Here is a 19,206-nt window from a genome sequence, read left to right as displayed (position 1 = left end):
AGGTTCAACAAGGCCAAGTACAGGGTCCTGCACTTGGGTCGGGGCAATCCCCAGCATCAACACAGGCTGGGGGATGAAGGGATTGAGAGCAGCCCTGACAAAAAGGACCTGGGGGTACTGGTGGATGAAAAGCTGGACATGAGCTGCTAATGTGCACTAGCAGCCGAGAAGGCCAACTGTATCCTGGGCTGTATCAAAAGAAGCGTGGCTAGCAGGTCGAGGGAGGTGATTCTGCCCCTCTACTCTGCTCTCGTGAGAGCCCACCTGAAGTACTGTGTCCAGCTCTGGGGCCACCAACATAAGAAAGATGTGGACAGGTTGCAGCCTTCAATACATAAAGGGGGCTTATAAGAAAGGTAGGGACAGACTTTTTAGCAGGACCTGTTGTGATAGGACAAGGAGTAATGGTTTTAAACTAAACCAGGGTAGATTTAGACTAGATATAAGGAAGATATTTTTTACGCTGAGTGTGGTGAAACACTGAACCAGGTTGCCCAGAGAGGTGGTAGATGCCCCATCACTGGAAAAATTCAAGGTCAGGCTGCACTGGGCTTTGAGCAACCTCATCTGGTTGAAGATGTCCCTGCCAATGGCAGGAGGGTCAGACTAGATGGTCTTTGAAGGTCCCTTCCAATGCAAACTATTCTATGATTCTATAAAATATGTCAGGGGTGGACTGGGATGCAGTGAAACGTTCCTTTGAAGACCTGGTGATTCTTTTACTATTGCTCTGAGAACAAAGACACACTTGGGGTTAACTTTGTCTTTCTAAGCGCTTCAGTAATTCATGGTAAATAACATGGGTGAGTTGTTGATTTGGCAGAGAGAATTTTTCCCTTCTGCTCCTTTCTCTAGCTTCACATGTTCAGCTCCACTCGTAATGCTTTCCCTGTTCCTCATTTGACTCTCTCATATGCTCCAGATCAACACACTGGTGATCAACTTTGATGCTGAACTTCGCTTTCTGCGGCACAAGAAACTGAAGCTGGATGTGCAAATGAAAAGTGCTGACCTGCGCTACATCACATGGTATGAAGAGCTGCTTATCCTGAAGAACCTCGAGAAGCATGAGAACCTTCTCCAGGAGCGTGTTAACACCCTCATCAATGAGCAGGAGGCCATGCAAGTAAGCAGGCCATGTGTCTGGATTTAAGAGTACCACTAATGCATGGCTTGAAACAAAAGCAAGTCATAAAGTAAATGGTGGCATCTTTTTTGCTTCATTTTAGCATTGATCCAGTGTCTAGTGCTAAATTTTGACAAACAAGAAACTCTTGATGATCAGCCTAGGATGGTCACTTTTAACTTCCAATAGTTAATCTTTTTGTAATCATAGAAGTTGTATTTTAATAGGTAGTTCAGGATGTAGAATAAGCGACAAATCATATACTTAAATTTATGAACATACTTATAGGTTTTACTTGCTTGAAGCATGGGTTTAAAGAGAGAAAGATAAGTTCTGCATTTCCAGATCTTCACAGGTACATCCTATTTATGCACACATGGCTTGTACCTTTTAACTGAAGTAGTATTTTTGTTTGTTTAGTCAAAATTGAACAGCTGCCTTGCACAGATGGAGGATAGAAAGTGTGAGATTGTAAAGCTTCAGGAATGTGAGAATGCTCTTTGCGCCAACTTCCAAGCATCCCTTGGAGAAGGCAATGAGTTTGCCCATTTTCTGACCAAGGTTCTGAAGAAGAAAATCAAGTGCATGGAAAAAAAAGAAGTCAAAAGAGAAGCAGGTTGGAGATACCGTTCTTTTTGTCTTATGGATTTGTTACACATACTTCCGTGTGGTCAACTAAATGTCTCTCAGTCTAGCTGGAGCCCTGGTTACATGCAACACTGAACTCAGTTCAAAAAGCCACAGATCAGCCCTACACAGATTTGTTTATATAACGACCCATGTTCTGTGACAGCCATCTTGAATGATTACAATGATGTAATTCAGTCTCTAACATGGCTACATTTGGTCTGATGACAGCTCCTGCAATTTACTTCCTGTCAGTCAATATATGAGTATGAAGAAGAGGCAACGCTTTAAATAGGTACTTCCTATGCTGTATCAGTGGGAGCTGTGGATGAGTGATTAGTCTGCCACATTTCGTGACATTCTCCTTTAATCTGTCCATTGACTAATGAGAGATCATAGACCTAATCCGCAATCATCTATTTGTCTAAACATATTATGAAAGGATTTCACTTATCTTAGTGACTTGGTTTTAAACTGTTACGGCTAGGCAGCCTTACTGAGATAAAATACTTGTGTGCTCTCTCTGACTTGGCAGAGAACAGCAGTGATGCTTTTGTAACAGTTTTGTGCCTCCATATTTTGCTTGGTTGAATAATCTCTGTAGTAGAATGGTAAACTCATGAAATTTAAAATCCTAGCACATAGGATTTAGTGGGAACATTATTGAAAGAAGCCCCAAAAATGTGCCTGGGTCTGTGCACTGCTAGGTGATCTCTTTTCTCTCCTTTTTTTTCCTCTCCTTTTTTTTTCCTCTCCTTTTTTTTCCTCTCCTTTTTTTTCCTCTCCTTTTTTTTCCTCTCCTTTTTTTTCCTCTCCTTTTTTCTTTTGGTGAAATTATCAGATACAATACAGTAGGCACAAGGTGCCTGGATTCACATATTACCAGGATGATCTTTCATGGATTATTTGGATTGTGTTCACCAGCACATTGGCATAATGCAGAGCTAGTGAGTCTGCTGGTGTTCTTCAAGCCAGCAGTACTGTCCTTTTCTTCCAGATGAAGAAGATGAGCATGAAGAGGAGAATGATGAAGAGTCCAGCTTGGGGATTGATGAAGAAAATTCTGGATCTGATGATGAAGTCTTTGATGACACTGTTTGCCCAAAGAGTACCTAAGCCATCATTTCCTTGGGTTGACCAATTGTTTAGCTTTAGGGGCAATATTGGGTGTTTAAAAAGAAACCACTGAATTTTTCATTAGTCAGTGCATGTTAATGGCATTAAGGGCCAGATGTGTGTACCCCTCCTGAGTGCAGCATTTCTCTCCAGGAAATCTCAGTGAAAATAATGAAACCACTGGTAGTATAGGGTACCCTAATTAAGAAGTTTGGAAACATAAAACTTAGCAAAGCACTAAGAATTCATTATTTTGTGTAAAGACCCATTCACCATTTCACAGCCGTTTTCTGGAGAGAAAAGGCTCCTCTCAGGAGTGGAGCTGGAGCGAGGCCGTAGCTGCTGCTCTCTGTAAACTTGCTGCCTGGCCTAGCTGCATCCCTGTCCAGGGAAGTTCTGCGGGGACCCTACCATGCTGTTAAATTAAGCTCTTTGTTACCACCTCGTGGATTTATGCGGCAATTGTCTGTTGCTAGGCTGCTCTCTTACGGGTAGCTGTAAAGTTACGAGCTTTACTTTGCAAAATCCGCTTCATTCATTCATTCATTCAACAAAGGCAAGCATTCCCTTCGCCCCCCTCAGCTTTTCTTTTGCACGAGTTTAACTAGTTTAGGGTGTTGTTATTTTTAAAAAAAAAAAATCTTTGAGTGATATTTCAATGACCATGTAGCAACATTGCTTTATTTTCAATTAGACCTTACCAACAAATTACCTTATCATATTTTTTATATTCGATTTTAATGTCATTTCCACAAATTGAATTTTTGATTAACTCCTCATTCATCTCCTTTTTCAACGAAATGGGAAGAAATGAAGGTTTTTACTTTTTATTAAAAAGGTCCAAATTACTAATTTCATAGGGAAATTACATGTTGCATTACCCTCTTCATATTTGTCTCTTTATGTGCCATGTGCTTTGCCTTTATTGGATTCTTTTTTTATTATACCCGCTGATTTGGGCATAATTATGCACTTGATTAGTATGACTGGAGTCACTGTGCTAGATAAAAATTCACAGCTCTTCCTTACCATGAAACAGGTCCTATGAGCCACAGCTTTGTTTAAAAACAGAGCTATAAATGATCCCTACAGAAAATTCATCACTTACAGTGAAGGGTGCTATGGATAAACAACTACATGTTCACATAATTGAAGATTATACTGTAACCTGTATTAATTACTGGGACTGCGTTACTTAGAAAAGCTAACTTTTGAGCACTTGGCTTTGATGCATTTAGTCTTACTTCTGGAAACAAATTCTCTTGACTGAATGTAAAGAAAACGATCCATCCAAGACATTCACCCCCTCATGGAGGAGCGTGGCCCATGTGGTTTAAGTTTGAGAAAGCTGTAGAGAACCAAGAGCATGGTCTTATTATGGGGAACGCTGGGCAGTGTGCACAGCAGGAGAAGCTACTAGCTCAAGCCTGTAACTACAGTACAGTCATAACGAAACTAAGCTATTCTTTGACTCTTTCCTTAGACTGCAATGAGGCACTCTTCCAAAACACCATCCAGCTCCGGCAGAAGCGGTTAGACATTGAGAAAGCTTTAACAGAGGAGAAGAAACTTGCTGCTAACCTCAGAAAGAAATATAACACCTTGGCCAAAAAGGTATTGAAGTGTTTTCTTCTCAGCAAGCATCGTCTGGCTCCGTTACAGTGAAAATGTTGCGCTAGTGATTTTGACTAAGATTTGAAACCAAAATCCTAGGCCTTTGAGAGGCCTCAGTTTGGGTAGAGATATCTGTGGTAGCACAGAGACAGGAGGCAGCTCACCGTGGGTCACCTGTCCTCCTGGAAAGGCTAAATCCAAGTGGTCCAACCTTAGCTGCTATGAGGCTGGATCCAGGTTTTAGGTCCAGTTCCTTCCCAGCTGTCTAACCATCATGCAGCAGCAGAAATGGGATTCTCTGGTTCAGCTGAAACACCTGGTGTAGTCTGGCCTATCCTCCGTGCACGTGTACAGGGATGGAGAGATTAAAGAATACTTATCCTAACACAAATGCAGGTTAAAATAAATGCATAAAAATGCTATTCTTCCATCTCTTTCTTTTGCTTTTAGTTATTTCATTTTGCTCTTTGTCATAGGAATCACTGAATAATCTCTCTTGGTGCAAGTTTTCCTTTTAGATTTTTTGAGCTCCTGCATTCATCAAGACATTTGATTTATATTAATTCAAGAGTATCTTAATTTGAAGGGTTATCCGGGATAGAGTTCTGCCAAAATAACATTACGCAAGTCTTGCTTTTATTGTGTCTCAAAAATGTTCCATCAAATATGCTTAACTTACAGCATTTTTTGTTTAGTTTTTAAAGGCTTTCCTAAGTGCCAGCTGCCACATGTTCACCCTGGGGTCTGACATTTGAGTCTGAATTGTTTCTTTCTCATGCAGAACCAATAAGCATTTCCAGGCAAAACACAATAAAAAATATCTTGCTGGCTCGGTAGATCTAGAAGTGTTTTAGACACTAAACAAAGCAGCTGGCTCTTGGTACATACAGGGCTTCTCTACTGAGGAGACATTTATGAGTGTACGTGTGTACGGAGGTATTCAGCGTAGAATCTTGCTTGAATATGTAGATGATCCTTGTGTTTGCCTATGAAACTCATCTATCATAGCATGCAAAAAACAAAGCACACTTTTTTTCTATATTTCTTTCCCTTTGGATCAGGAACTCTAACATAGAACCTTGCTGCCTTATGTATTTGAGTAGTACTGGATTTTTCTTTGTCCACAATTTGTCTTTCTGCAGGCAAAAGTAGTGGAAATCAGTCTGAACACCGCAGAGAGGGAACTGGAGACCTTTCAGTGGGAAAAGCAGCAGAAATTCAATGAGCTATATGTAGTTGTGCCTTTGAAACTCCACCAGGTAATTCAAGATATTGTACATCTGCAGGTGCAGAATGGCCTACGTACAGCTAAACAATGGTGTTACTGTTCTTTGGGGCCCTTAGTTCATGATTCACTATACTCTCCTGGGAGTGAAGTGCCGTTAATTGAACTTCATGCTGCTATTTTTTTTACTTCTCCTGTACTGACAGAAAACTTAAGGACAGGCAGGTTAGGTCATTGCTGAAACGTGCGTAGCCTAAAAGTGCTTTATACATTTGGCATGGGATTTTCCTTCAGGTCCATACCTACTGATATTCTCCTGGAAAAAAAAATCCCCAAAAAACAAACCAAAAAAGCCCCCAAACTATTGAAACTAATGGGAGTTTTGCTCAATTCAATAATGCTGGATTGAATGCACTGCATTCATCTACACAGCTGTTAGCACAGGGATTATAAGTAGAAAATTAGGAGGAAAACTCAAGACAATACTGTTATTTCCTCTGGGAAAATTGTCCTCAGAGAGAGAAGATAGGCCTCTGTCTGTTCCGGCTTACATACTTCTGAGTCAAGCTTTGCTCTCTCCATTTGTTCTGTCTCCCTTTGTTAAAAGGTTGGTAAGAAAGATGGAAGAGTCTAAGGCCTGACTATGCAATCCCGCAGCTGCCAGATCATTCAAAAGTGCGGTTGACAGGGAGACCCTTACTCCCTCGTTGTTCCCAGGTGCCATAGAATAGTAGACAGCTTTGTGTGTAGGCAGTCATCACAGCTGTAAGTAGTCTTTGGGCTTTGCTGAGTGGCAGTGATTCCCTGGCACTTACTATTACCTCACTCATTAGTTCTCTAACGCTACACATTTGTTATCCAGAGAGATCACCAGCACTCTTAATAAGTAAAGTCAGCCTTGCTTATGGCTGTTTCTTGTAGGTGAAGTACTTGGTTAATGGGGAGATGCCCAGTGACTTCTCCCAGGCTTTGGTATTTACCAACCAGGCCTTAGAGTATCTGCAGAAGAGAATTGTGGACCTACGTAATGAAAAGATAATGCAAAGAGAGATCTATAAGGCGGCCCAGGAGCAACATAAGCGGCTTGTCCAAGACAAAAAGGAGATGGAGATAGAGATTCGACGTGAGTAACAGAGGGTCTGAACAACACAGCGTACTGATGCTCAGCCTGTCCCCCTCACTGGGTGTGGGTAGCTCACCAGATGTCTGTCTTTACAGTCACACAGATGTCATGGCTGGTTACAGCAGAAAATAAAACAGAGCAGATCAAGTGGACTGTTTTGATGAAGTACTGGTAGTTCTCCAGCGCTGCAGAGTCATTAATTAGGCTGTGTGAAATAATTTGGGACCTTAGTATAAGGAGAGTTGACTGAGATGAGACACTGGAAGTCAGGACACATGAGTGCTATTTCTGGCTGTAAACCAGAACTTCTAGGAAAAAAGTACTTTCCCCGAAGCTACATAAACTTTTTTGGCAATTTCCTCCTCTGTGTAACATAAGAAGAATGAACAAGCCCTGTTTGAAACATTTACTTTCCCAAGGACCAAACCCAAAGATGCGTCTAGCACCACCAAACCTGTGGAGGCCCTATGTAGCCTTCGGTGTGGGAACAGCTTACTAAAACTGGATTAGAGTGTGGCTTAATGACCACATGGACATGGTCGTGGGCAAGGGCAAAAGGCAATACTCAGTTGTGAGATCCATGTAGTTTTGTGTGAATTATTGATTACAGAGCAAATACCAAATAGCTCAGACAAAAAGCTTGGGGGTAAGGCAGAAATTCTTATTAAGCAATGAAAGACACTGCTGCCATTTGTGCCATGTCCCTTCTGTTAGGACTGGAAGAGAAGTGCAATCATCTGATGATGAAGAAGTTTGGCCGGCTGGTTGATTTTGAAGCAGTTCAAGCACGCTCTGTTAACATACGCGTGGAAGAGTTGAAAGTGCAAATAATGGAGAAAGAATATGAGCACTCCCAGGAGCTCAAAGAGTGGGAGGTAAGGAGCAAGAAATGGAGGAAGACTTATACGACTTCTATGTTACGATGATCTGTACGGCTTCGTTCCCCTGGGGCTGAATAGTTACACTAAAATCTTTTGTGAACATGTTCATGTTTGTTTCTTTTCATTTGTCATTAATAGACCTTGATGTCTAACTCCCATTTCCCATCATCATTCCTACCTCTGCTCCAGTTGCTGACACACATCCTATTTTGTCATGGAGGTAGCTGATGATCTTTTTGTTTTACTTCCCTCAAATGCATCCTTCTGCTTCAGTCCCTACACGAAGTTCTTCCTGAGTGCTTTCCTTTGGTTTTCAGCTGGCATTTGGCACCTACTGCCTCCTCCCTCCACCTTTGGTGACAAACTATTTGAGTAGAGGGCAGCCCTGGCTCACACCTGGGATGCTAGTCTGCGCAGTCTGAAAAGTTCGTGTCTCTATCTGGAGGGGCCCAAGGCTCAGCTGCTGTGGTGCAAGCAGGCAACGTGCTTATGCTGCCCTTACAGAAGGGCACATACAGAAGTACTACGTTCCTAATGGCTTTCTCTTTCCCACACTTTTGCCTAACTGCTTTACCTCCTTAGGCATTTGCAATATTGAAAAAAAGAAAAACACGACGACACCAGGTTGCACTAAAGGTAGTGTGGGATCAGGTGGTGAATGCAGGATCAGTCTGTTGTTTTCGTCTCTTGTGTGACACTTACGTTGTGCCTACCACTTCTTCTCCACTTTACACTTTTTGTCCTCTCTCATCCCAGCTCAACCTTTTATATCTTTCTAGGAAAGAATCTTAGACCTGCGGCAGAAGCTAATGAAGGTGACAAAGGAAAACACCAGCAAGCTGCAGCAGCTGAACCAGTTTTGCCTTGAAAAGCAGCAACTTGAAACTAAGCTGGCTTCGCTAAAGAATGATCTGGTAAGCCTTTTAGCTGCTGTACCACGTGCAGGTTTGGGACTGCAGAAAGGAGTAAAGGACCACCTGGCCCTTATCAGCTTTCTGGGCTCGCATCCTGCTCCGCAGTCAGCAGTTTGGGCTAATATTGCTTAGCAGCACAGGCTGAATGGCTGCTCCAGGTCTTGTAGAAAGGCAGATGAATGAGCTGATCCTGAAGTAGGCCATACCTTAGCTTCTCTTTAATTTCTTACTTAGCTGCTTTCCACTATTGAAACAAACTCATCTTAATTCTAATTAAAACATACCTTGCAGCAAGTCAAAATTATTCCTTTGTTACATGGAAGCAGCGAAATGAATTAAAGTATTTCCTTTGCCCTGTATTAGGGAATAAGACAGCCACCTGCAACAGTCTGAGTCTAAGTTTGTGGTCCCTCCCTCTGACTTCCAAGTAGTTCTGACTGAGGAGTGCAGAAGTTGTGAGGCTGTCCTGCCCCTTAGAAAGCTTCACTTTCCTGCTTGAAATAAATTTCCACCGTTCATTCTCCCATGTTTTATAGGAGCTATTTTTTTTCTCTCCTTATAGGGAGCAGACTTTCAGGGCCCCCGAACTACTGACATCAAAGAGAAGGCCAGGCTGGAGTCACGGCTCAAGCATATGGCTCATGACACAGCTCTCCTAAGAGAAGAAATCAATCTTCTAAGCAGAAAAGATGGGTGCTTAAGAGAAGAACTCGCTCTCCTTAGAAGAAAAGATGAGTGCCTCTTTCTTCAACCTTCATCACCACAGGACTCTGAAACACCAACTGAATCATTCCCTGTTCTTACACCAAAAGCGGTAACTAACAGTCCAAGTCTCCTTTAAAAATGGATATGGTTAACTGTGGCAGTAGTTGTACCTGGAAGTGTGAAATTAATTGCTTTGGCTATACAGGGTTTTAGATGTAAAAGGTTATATTTGCTTTCCCTATCAAAATATGACTGTAGTGACAGATACAGAATTAAAAAGTGCAAATACAACTAGTAAATGCTATTATCGATCCATTGTCCTGTGTGCATGTGTATGTGTATATGTGTATGTCTGTTCTTCAAACAAGTGGCTGTTGAAGTCTGGATACGAGTTCACGTGGGCAAATACAGCTTTGGTCCTTGTGGTCTCAAAAACGGTAAAAGAGGTCTGCCGTAAGGGTGTGTTTTGTTATTTATTGAAGATCCTAGCAGCAACGGCTCTTCTCTGGTAACTGAGCTAGTTAGAGTCAAGGGAAGCACCATCTGGAGAAAGCAAAGGGAATTTTGTCCTCAGCGCCTACAGCGCTCAGATGGGTATGGAGCCAATCAAGTATTTTCCCGCTTGCCTCTGCTCTGTAGCAGTGGAAAACTGCGCTGCAGTGCAGTTGGTATTGACATTTACATGCAGTTTGGTATTACGTGCTATTTACCTGGCAGGAGGAGGGTATGGCAAATGCAAAGTCAGCCTGTAATTCCACTGCCTTGCACCTGCCTGACCAGAGTGAGAGAGCCCAGGCTCCGTATGATTTCAGGTTTTACCCTTTTTTGCCTCTGGTATTCGGTATGGTGGCAGCACACAATCATTTACAGCACTTACCCCGGCTTACTGTGAAAACTTCCTTCATCCCCAAAGCGGAGGGGTTGTGTTGCACTGTTCTTCCAGTGCAAAAAGGGTACATGGGGAAGTTTGGGGTTTGTTGCTAATTTTTAACTACATAGATTGAACAACATGCAGCCGTACTTGCTGTTCCTCCCCACTCCCTGCCTTTGGCCACTGGTTTTTGCTCCTCTGTCTGGTGTACACTCAGACAGGATCCAACCAGATCCCAGTCAGGAACAAGACCTGGTGCAAGAACATTGATTCAGCACAACTGAATGAACGGTACACGTGCAGCCTGCCTTTACAGCGTGTCCCTATGAAGGTGCTCAGCATCTCCTGCTTTATTAAGGGAAAAAAAACCCACCCTTAACCACAGGCCTGGATGCTGAAAAAAACCACAAGATGTGGGGTGGGGGATAAGGAAAAAAAATTTGCAGCGATTTGGGTGTCCATCTGCCTCCCCCCACCATCACCAAACTCATGCAGCTGTCCTGGGAGATAAATGAAAATTTTCTCTAGCTGTGCTCCTCACCAGGAGTTTTATCTCACTTAAGTGGCACAGGTAGCGGCTGTCCCTCTTCTCCTGAGCTCAGCATTAAGCAGATTCATGTTGGTGGCTTTTTGGAAAACTAGAACTGCAGGAAAGTGTCACATTTCCCCAGGTGTCCTGCTTGCTGTATGTCTGCAAGTAAAAAAAGAGTAGGTTCATTCTGTGGGAGGATTTAGCATACAGCCAGCCACAGAAAAGACTAAAGCCTTTATTTTAGATGTTAAAGCGTGGGTTTGTCTTTACAGATATGCGGCTGCAGATGGCGTGTATGTGAAGAGTTGTTTAAGTTGATTAGGCAGAGTGCATAACTCCAGTCCATTCACAGGAGTGTGTTCCTGGGACAAACCTTCCTGGGGGGGAGAGGAAAGGACCTTTTCGACAACGTTATCTTTCGTGAAGCCCTCACTGCAAGGGAATGCTAGATTTTGGTGGTGGCAGCTCTGTTTGCACACATGTCCTGCGACGTCTCTTGTGCTGCTCATTCAATCTTGTGCTCTGATGAACAGCCCAGTATCATGGATAGCTGCTGCCTTCTTTCTTGGGCCCTCCTGTGACCTTGCTGAGGATGCCTTCTGTCTCCATAGCATTATAAAAGGCACATATACATCTATATACAAGTGCATAAATATATAAATAGGGGTGTTATACAAAAATAAATACCCATTCTCTTTTTCTCTTTAGAATAAGTCTTTTGCAAAAGGCAGCTTGGTCCCTAGCTGGTGGGAGAATGAGTCTCTAAGGGTCTCAGCGGTGGCGGGCTGCTGTTCAGATGTCTTGGTAGGTCCTGACCCAAAGATGTGATCACTGGATTCTGGGGATGGAGATCTCCTCTGGACCGGCAGCAATCTAGTCTTTCTACCTCTTCAACTGGCACTAGGCCTAGGCAGCAAGGGCTTCCTGAAAGGGAAAGGAGCACGAAACAATTACAATGGATACAGAAATGAGAGACACTGTGGTAGCTTTCTAGTCAATAGTCCACTTTATGAGGATAGGTACTCTGATCAAACAGGAATGTCTGCATTCTGAAAGTCCTGGCTACACGGGAGTTTGATCCTAATGCTTGCACACAACAAGTTTGATCCACACTACAGGGGTGGATCAATGGATGAGGTCCTAGGGAGATGGATTCACATAATTTTTCAGGGACCTTGTTGTTTTACTAGCAGTCTGGAAAATGCAAAATTTAGAAGGACTAAAAAAAGGACAGTGTCTCTGCAACTGGAGGTGGGCATGTGCCCTTCCGGCAGCATACAGCTCAAGCTTTTGGAGGAATAAGAAATGTGTCCTCTAAAACTGACTGAGGCAATTTACAGCCACCAGCTGGCTAGTATGGCCTTTCCATGCTGTTGTTCTATGCAGCATTAAAACTGTCCTTGGGCCGCAGAAGCAAGCATGAACAGAGCCATCAGAAAGGCTCTACAGTGACGTTTCCCTTCAAGATCAGCCTAAAATGATGCAATGAAGCAAGCACGGAGTTTTCCAGACCACTGACCTTGGTGGAACAGGGGATCCCGTCGAGCATCCAGGCCAGCGCCTCCCACTTTGCTGCCCATCACTGGATGATGGAGGCCAACATAGTGCTCTTGAAGGTGAGGACAGTCATCTTGTGGCTGAAGAAGCTGGTGAGTGGAGTCATCTGGGAGACTGTAGAGGAAAGAGCTGTCTTCTGTTCTTGAGTTGGGCAATCTGGGGAGGCAGACAAAGAGGTTTAGCACTATTCATAGATCTTTCCTCTTTGAAAGATATGATCTATGTAACATCTCAGCCAGCTGCACCAATGCAATGACATAGAGCATTCCTAAATGAGAGGAAGAGCAGAAATTATGATGTACTGGCAGGATGGGAATGAGGTGATGGGACCTGGTATCCACGATTCAGAAATCTAGTGAGTGCCACAGGAGCTGGGAGGAGTAGTGCCCCCCGAGGAACCATGGGAATAACGACTTGACGTCTGAACGGTAGAGACACAAAGCACCTGCAATTGGACCCGGGTCAGATTCTGGGGCAGCTGTTTATCAGCATCTAGTCATAGATGTTAGCGTCTCTCATCCTTACTTTTCAGCCTCCCACTTAGGAGCAGGGGGAGGAAAAGGGGCCAAGGGGAGGTAGGTCTTGGCCACCTCTACAATTAAATTATCCCTCCCTCAAACCATAAGAGACACAAGCTGTACAAAGACAATTTAGACCAAGAAGGGGTAGTGATGGAGCATGTATTTGTTTCCCAAGCAAACTGGGACAGATGGGAGCATGCTGAGGGCAAGCTTTTGTGAGCATGTAGTCTTGTGGGCCCCACCATGTTGTTCCACCCTCCCCCTCCATAAGCCAGGGCTAACCTGGAGGGCTGGTAGTCTTGCTGGGCAGTCCTGTTTTGCAGCACTCTCGCCTGGAGCAAGGCGTTGGTCTCCTCGTGTGACTGGAAGGAGAGAGAAGGATTCTCAGCAGACCAACACCATAAAGCAGCATTAGAGGTGGGTGCTGATCTGGGAGCCAGAGCCATGGGGCAGACTGGTGAAGCTCTTATGACAGAAGGCAGAGAAAGCTGAAACTTTTGCTACAAAGGACAGAGTAGAACTGAGCACTGAAAAGCTCACTTCACGCCTACTGCTGAATCACTGGGGGTGATAACCAATTTTCAGCTGTGGCACTGCCTTGGCCTGTGTTACTATTTACACAGAGTGCTCAACAGCGTCGGCCCCTCTGAGCTTTGCTCAGGAGAAAGAGGAACCTTTCCCATAAGAGTAGCCTTTGCTCACTGCCTCCTCCATGCTTAGAGCCACCACCCCAAGAAACCACCTCTTTACCCAGTGTTTTGGAGACCTTCCCGTTCTTCCCTTGTTTCAGACCCCACTGCAAAGGGGAGATCTCGTTTAAGAAGGAGCCAGTCTTGCCACTTCTACATGCTGCAAAGGGTGACAGCCATGTCTGGAGAAGCCCTCTCACTTCAACCACGGCCTCCAGCTCATGCCAAACTAACTGTCAACCGCAAGTGTGGACATACCTGTGGCACTTCATCTGGACTGTAATCTCGAGGCTTGGCGCTTGCATAGCCCACTCCTGCAGAGGGGCAGATGCCATTCAGATGGGCCCCATTAGCGTAGGGCTGCCCATTAACATAGGGATGTCCATTGGCACGAGGAGCAGAGATGCCCCTCAGAGGCACCATGGTGTACTGGCAGGATGATACCAGCAGCCCAGCTCCTGGGAAGCCCATGTCGATGGTTTGCTCTGCAGATGGAAGAAAAAGGAAGTCTGAGGCCAAAAGCAGAGGCAAAGCTGAGCTTCTTGAAGTGAGCTGCCAGCAGGGATAGTGTTAGGCTGTTCTATCAGGCAGCTATTTTGGCACTCAAAGCAGTCGTGGAAACAGATGGTGGAAAGGTGCTCTATATGTAGGCAAACAGAATGCCCCTTTCCTCCTGTTCTAGTCCTGTAGTTCCCTCTCAACAAGATAAGCAGGACAAGGGACAAACTGTGGCCTTTGTCTTTATGGGGTTCCACAGGATATTTGGGACTTGCCCTCTGCCCACCCTCTCCCTACTTCCGAGAACATGCCACCCTCACATTTTGGGTGTTTGACCCAACTACACCCAGAGTCAGATCTAATCCACAGGGCAGAGCACATCTTGTAAATCAGCCCTCAAGAAAGAACCCTTACTCTGCTTGGACCAGGCCCTCCACAGGCAAAAGGGGATGAAAGCCACGATGAGGAGTACGATAGAGCCCAGCACAACGCCTACAATCAAGTATGGCAAGTCGCTGGAACGGGCCACCATGGCTCCTGTCCCCAGGCCACTGTGCCCACCACTGAGTGGGGGATGCTGCTGGGGGGCCACTGTGGAGGGTGGAAGACGACCTGGCAGACCAAGAGACTTCCGAGCTGCAAAGGAAAGCGAGAGAGAGAGAGAGAGCATTAGACACAGACATGGCAGATGGAACAGCAGCCTGGTCCAGGGATGTCTATGCTGCTGTGGCGCGGATAGACTTCTATGGTGGCTTTAAAGAAATGCTCCTGCATGACAGAGGGTTTCCTAGGCTGAATATGCAATATTGCAGTACAGACAAGCCCTCTGTGCTTGGCTTATGGATTTACCAGGCTCTTGGGCTGCTAAAGCAAAAGCAAAAAGGAAAATAGCTTCTCCAAAGCACACACTTGGACTTAATGCTGTTCCTATCATGACAGTGCAGCTGCTTGGAAGACAACAAGGGACCTGCTTATAACCAAACACAGGAGTTCAGCGCAGCAAGGGAAAGTCAGCCCTTCTGGTTCCCATCACCATCTATGTGATACTTAGGGAAAAAAAAAAAGGTAACTGCTACTCTGAGGGAAATGGTCACGGACTCTGCACAAGAGCTCTGTGAGCACTGGTATAGTTCAACAAGGCCAAGGGCAAGGTCCTGCACTTGGGTCGGGACAATCCTCATTATCAACACAGGCTGGGGGATGAAGTGATAGAGCAGCCCTGCAGAAAGGACCTGGGGGTACTCGTGGATGAAAAGCTGGACATGAGCCAACAATGTGCGCTTGCAGCCCAGAAAGCCAATTGCATCCTGGGCTGCATCAAAAGAACCGTGGCCGGTGGATCCAGAGAGGTGATTCTCCCCCTCTACTCTGCTCTCGTCAGACCCCACCTGCAGTATTGCGTCCAGCTCTGGAGCCCTCAGCACAAGAAGGACATGGACCTGTTGGAGTGGGTCCAGAGGAGGGCCACGAAGATGATCAAAGGGCTGGAGCACCTCTCCTATGAAGGCAGGCTGAGAGAGCTGGGGTTGTTCAGCCTGGAGAAGAGAAGGCTCTGGGGGGACCTTATAGTGGCCTTCCAGTACCTGAAGGGGGCCCATAAGAAAGCTGGGGAGGGGCTGCTTGCAAGGGCATGTAGCAATAGGAGGAGGGGCAATGGTTTTAAACTAGAGCAGGGCAGGTTTAGATTAGACATTAGGAAGAAGTTCTTTACAATGACACTGGCACAGGTTGCCCAGAGAGGTGTTGGAGGCCCCATCCCTGGAGACATTCAAGGCCAGGCTGGATGAGGCTCTGAGCAACCTGATCTAGTTGAAGATGTCCCTGCTTACTGCAGGGGGGTTGGACTAGGTGACCTTTAAAGGTCCCTTCCAGCCCAACACATTCTATGATTCTATGGGTATATACTGATTAACAGCATCAACAAGCCTATGCCCCTCTGCTCCCCAGTGCTGCCTCCATGTCCTTGCCTGAGCTTGGATGACACACTGTCAGGCAGGGATGGTACCTGCCTTGCCGTGCTCGGACAGCTGCAGGTGGGGATAGCAGGAGGCTGCACTCCCAGAGGTGCCCTGTGAAGCTCGTTACCTTTGGTTTCACAGATCATCACGTTGCTGAACTCGCTTTCGCCACCCTCGTTGAAGCATTGCATCTTAATGTCATACGAGGTCTCTGGTTGCAGGTGGCTGATGGAGTGCCAGTACCGATCTCCTGAGGAGGGAACACACACACGGTGCTGTTATCTTCCTTGGGGAACATGCAGCTGGCCCAGCTGTGCAGCAGTGCTAAGTAAAGCAGGCCGGGACAGTAGCAGCAGCAGCAGCTGCCTTTTGTGCTCCTTCTGGCCGTATACTCTTCCAGAAGGAACCAGCAGCTGGGACCAGTCTCTCAATATCTCCTACCTTCCACCACGTCCTTCTTGTAGTCGCTGTCATTGTCACTGTCAGTGGGGCGGTAGTAGATGTAAAAACCGTGGATGGGAGTGTTGTTGTTGCTGGCTGGGATATACTGCAGAGAATGGGAGGGAGAGCAGAAATTAGCAGAGATGTCTGTGCTCCATATTGTACTAGGTGAGGAGCAGTGGGGATAAACGGGATGGGAAGGATAAATGGGAGGAAAACTGGGGGATGTTCCTTGTGTTGACACTGGTTTGCACAGTAAGGGCTTCCTTCCAAGAGCTCAGTGCTTTTTTATGCTCTCACACCTTGCTTCTCTCAGGTAACAGACAAAGCATGAGTCTGGTCCTGTCACCCCACACATCCAGCACTCTGTTCCCTCTCAGCAGCTGCAGCCAACGCTTCCGAGAAAAAATTCCTCAGCAACAGCGACTCAGCTGGGCAAGGACAGGCGCACCTTCACCTTGACTCCAGTAGGCTTGTGGCTTCCAGACAAACTGCATCATGCCATGAACCCGTGACCACAGGAGTCTTGTGTTTCCGAAGACAGCTCTGTTGCTCCCCCACCCAGGGCAGTACTGTCCCAGCTCCATGTGTTCTTGCTGTCTTTCCCCCAGTATTTTATCAGCCACTGTTTGTGTTTAAATGGGCAGCAGTGTCCATCCTGCCCTTCAGCAATTTCTGTCTAGAAGCAGCTAGGAGAGAAGAGGGCAACGTGTCCCTCTGAATAAGCTCTAAGCTGTTGGAAACACTTGGTTCTGGGCTTGTGATCCAAAAGATCCTGCCCGCTCCTAAAAATCCTCTGGGGTGGACAGTGTAAATTATTATCAGCACTTAGGACTGCTACCCAGAAAGTGAGAGTGAAGGACATATCTGCTGAAGACTACTGGGACAGAAAGAGGTGCTAATGGATTCCAGGAATTTGGCCAGCAGAGCAAGCAGCCGCCCTGTGCGTTGTTGAACTGTGCTTGTTGAACAAAATGGTCAAGACCCTGAGGTTACCCACTGAAATGCCTCCTGTTGGATGCTGGATTCAGATGAAAAGGGTTTCCCAGGCTCTCTGGCTTACCCCACTTCTATGTGCACCAAGCCCAATCCTCCTTTGCTGGAGGGAGCTATTGGATCCCAGACCCATTTGTGGTGGTGACAGGCTCCAGTGTGGTAACCTTGAAGATGTGTAAGCCAGGCAAGTAGCACCCACACATCTGCTTCCTGCACATTCAGGGATCTCCACCCCTACAAACCTTACCATCCACTTCAGCATGATGGTGGTCTCATTGATGGCATCTGTGAAGGTGATGTATGGCCCAGCCACAGGGCGCTCGTAGACTCGGTTGCTGTACCCAGACACCACGTATGGCCGAGATGCTGCACTGGGCTCGCTCTCTCCCAGGATGTTCAGTGCCCGGACACGGAATTTATAGGACATGCCTTGGGGGAAAAATGGGAAATAAAAAAGTTGCAGAGATGGGAGTCTTCCAAGACTTCTCCTGTCAGCATAGGCCTAACTGTGGAGAGGTGCTACATCTTCTCCTGAAGCAGAGAACTTACAGAGAGGTTTTGATCAAAGTACAAACACTGAATGGCCAGATTTCAGCCATCTGCTAGATGGAGCCTGCTTTCATTTGCCTTCCCCAGTTCCTGTCTGGATGGTCTAGAGGTCAGGCGGCAGTCAGTGTGTGGGTGGATTCAGAGATGCCTGAAAGGATGTCCTGACCCAAACGCAGGTAAAGGCAGGCGTTATTCCTCTAGTATGTGGAAATTAAGTACACAAACATCAGTTAAAAGCTCAAAGCCTAAATAACTTTTACCCAAATGTTGTTTTAGTGGTCTTTAAATTGGGGTAGATATATTGCCCTTTTAAGCTGTCCAGTTCAGTAATTACATCTTTTCTCCTGAGAAGTGCAATGGGAATTGCGTGCCCATCTGTCTTGCCTGTGGCTAAGGAAAGTTCTGTCCTGTCTAGTAAATGGCAAAACCAAATGCCTTCAGTAACTATATCCTGTAATACAGAAAAGCATGCAAAAGCCTCCCTGAGGGAGGTCAAATCTATGCTGGTCTTTGCAGCTGGAGAAATTGGATCTGCAGCTTTTCCCCATGCCTCTAAGGCTGGAGCTGGGGAGGCTTTGTTTCGCTCGCACAGACCAGGGCTAAGCATGACGTGACAGATGGCCAACCATCCTACAGGGACTGCACAGCTTTCCTACAGACCCTCCAGGAAGCAGGGAGGAGAACACCTGCCTACCTTTCTCCAGGCCTGGGATTTCCACAGAGAGGCGAGAGGGAGGAATGTCACTGGTGGCCAGGACCCAGTCTCCCAATTTCTTCAATTTCTTATATTCCACACGGAAAGACTGGATGGGGAACCCGCCATTCCCACGGGGAATCCAGGTCACGTACACAGATGTCTCTGATGCCATGGAGATGGTTGGACGGTCCGGTGCCTCTGGAGCTGCAAGGAGCACAGAAGAACATCAGGACATGAACCACATTCCATCGTTAGAGTTAGCACCCCCAAATCCTCACTCCTTTCAGTTTGGGCCGTGCAGACATCTTTTACTCCTGCTTGCATCTTGCTCCTTTTCCACTCCCAGCTCAAGTAGGATAAGACAAGGTTTGAGGAGTGTACACCCATCATGGAAGGGAGAGCAGTGAGAGGTGGATGCAGGAATGGAGACAGAGCAAAAGGCCTGGCTGATGTGGAAGCAGCGAGCAGGGGGAGACTGACACTGGGGACAGATGAGTGTAGGAGACGAAAACAGGAGAGACTGGGAAGAACCAGCTGAGGAGGAAATAGGGAAAAGTTCTGAACTG

At 46.0% G+C, this 19,206-nt stretch overlaps 2 protein-coding genes across 7 annotated transcripts in view; one reads left to right on the top strand and one right to left on the bottom strand.

Moving 5' to 3' along the window:
• CFAP44 (cilia and flagella associated protein 44) overlaps nucleotides 1-9,811 on the top strand; it is a 47,442-nt gene extending 37,631 nt beyond the window's left edge. Inside the window, exons 27-35 of the mRNA XM_054213407.1 lie at nucleotides 923-1,126; nucleotides 1,547-1,742; nucleotides 2,751-2,861; nucleotides 4,353-4,483; nucleotides 5,626-5,742; nucleotides 6,630-6,831; nucleotides 7,546-7,706; nucleotides 8,492-8,626; nucleotides 9,189-9,811. Of these exons, the coding sequence (XP_054069382.1) occupies nucleotides 923-1,126; nucleotides 1,547-1,742; nucleotides 2,751-2,861; nucleotides 4,353-4,483; nucleotides 5,626-5,742; nucleotides 6,630-6,831; nucleotides 7,546-7,706; nucleotides 8,492-8,626; nucleotides 9,189-9,467 (1,536 nt within the window). The 3' untranslated portion in view covers nucleotides 9,468-9,811. The remainder of the gene's footprint in view (nucleotides 1-922; nucleotides 1,127-1,546; nucleotides 1,743-2,750; nucleotides 2,862-4,352; nucleotides 4,484-5,625; nucleotides 5,743-6,629; nucleotides 6,832-7,545; nucleotides 7,707-8,491; nucleotides 8,627-9,188) is intronic.
• A 1,138-nt stretch (nucleotides 9,812-10,949) lies between these two features.
• The window catches only part of BOC (BOC cell adhesion associated, oncogene regulated), a 59,007-nt gene continuing 50,750 nt past the window's right edge, over nucleotides 10,950-19,206 (bottom strand). For all 6 annotated transcript variants that reach the window (XM_054188099.1, XM_054188102.1, XM_054188101.1 and 3 more), the window contains 9 exons: nucleotides 18,638-18,844; nucleotides 17,642-17,823; nucleotides 16,399-16,504; nucleotides 16,085-16,207; nucleotides 14,414-14,635; nucleotides 13,760-13,986; nucleotides 13,095-13,174; nucleotides 12,254-12,447; nucleotides 10,950-11,658 (listed from right to left, as the gene is read on the bottom strand). In XM_054188099.1, coding sequence (XP_054044074.1) covers nucleotides 11,474-11,658; nucleotides 12,254-12,447; nucleotides 13,095-13,174; nucleotides 13,760-13,986; nucleotides 14,414-14,635; nucleotides 16,085-16,207; nucleotides 16,399-16,504; nucleotides 17,642-17,823; nucleotides 18,638-18,844 — 1,526 coding nt within the window. In that variant the 3' untranslated portion in view covers nucleotides 10,950-11,473. The remainder of the gene's footprint in view (nucleotides 11,659-12,253; nucleotides 12,448-13,094; nucleotides 13,175-13,759; nucleotides 13,987-14,413; nucleotides 14,636-16,084; nucleotides 16,208-16,398; nucleotides 16,505-17,641; nucleotides 17,824-18,637; nucleotides 18,845-19,206) is intronic.

Source organism: Rissa tridactyla, chromosome 1 (genome assembly GCF_028500815.1).
Source record: "Rissa tridactyla isolate bRisTri1 chromosome 1, bRisTri1.patW.cur.20221130, whole genome shotgun sequence".
NCBI lineage: Eukaryota > Metazoa > Chordata > Aves > Charadriiformes > Laridae > Rissa > Rissa tridactyla.
The sequence above is the reverse complement of the archived record's forward strand: the minus strand, read 5'-3'. Positions and strand labels throughout refer to the sequence as shown.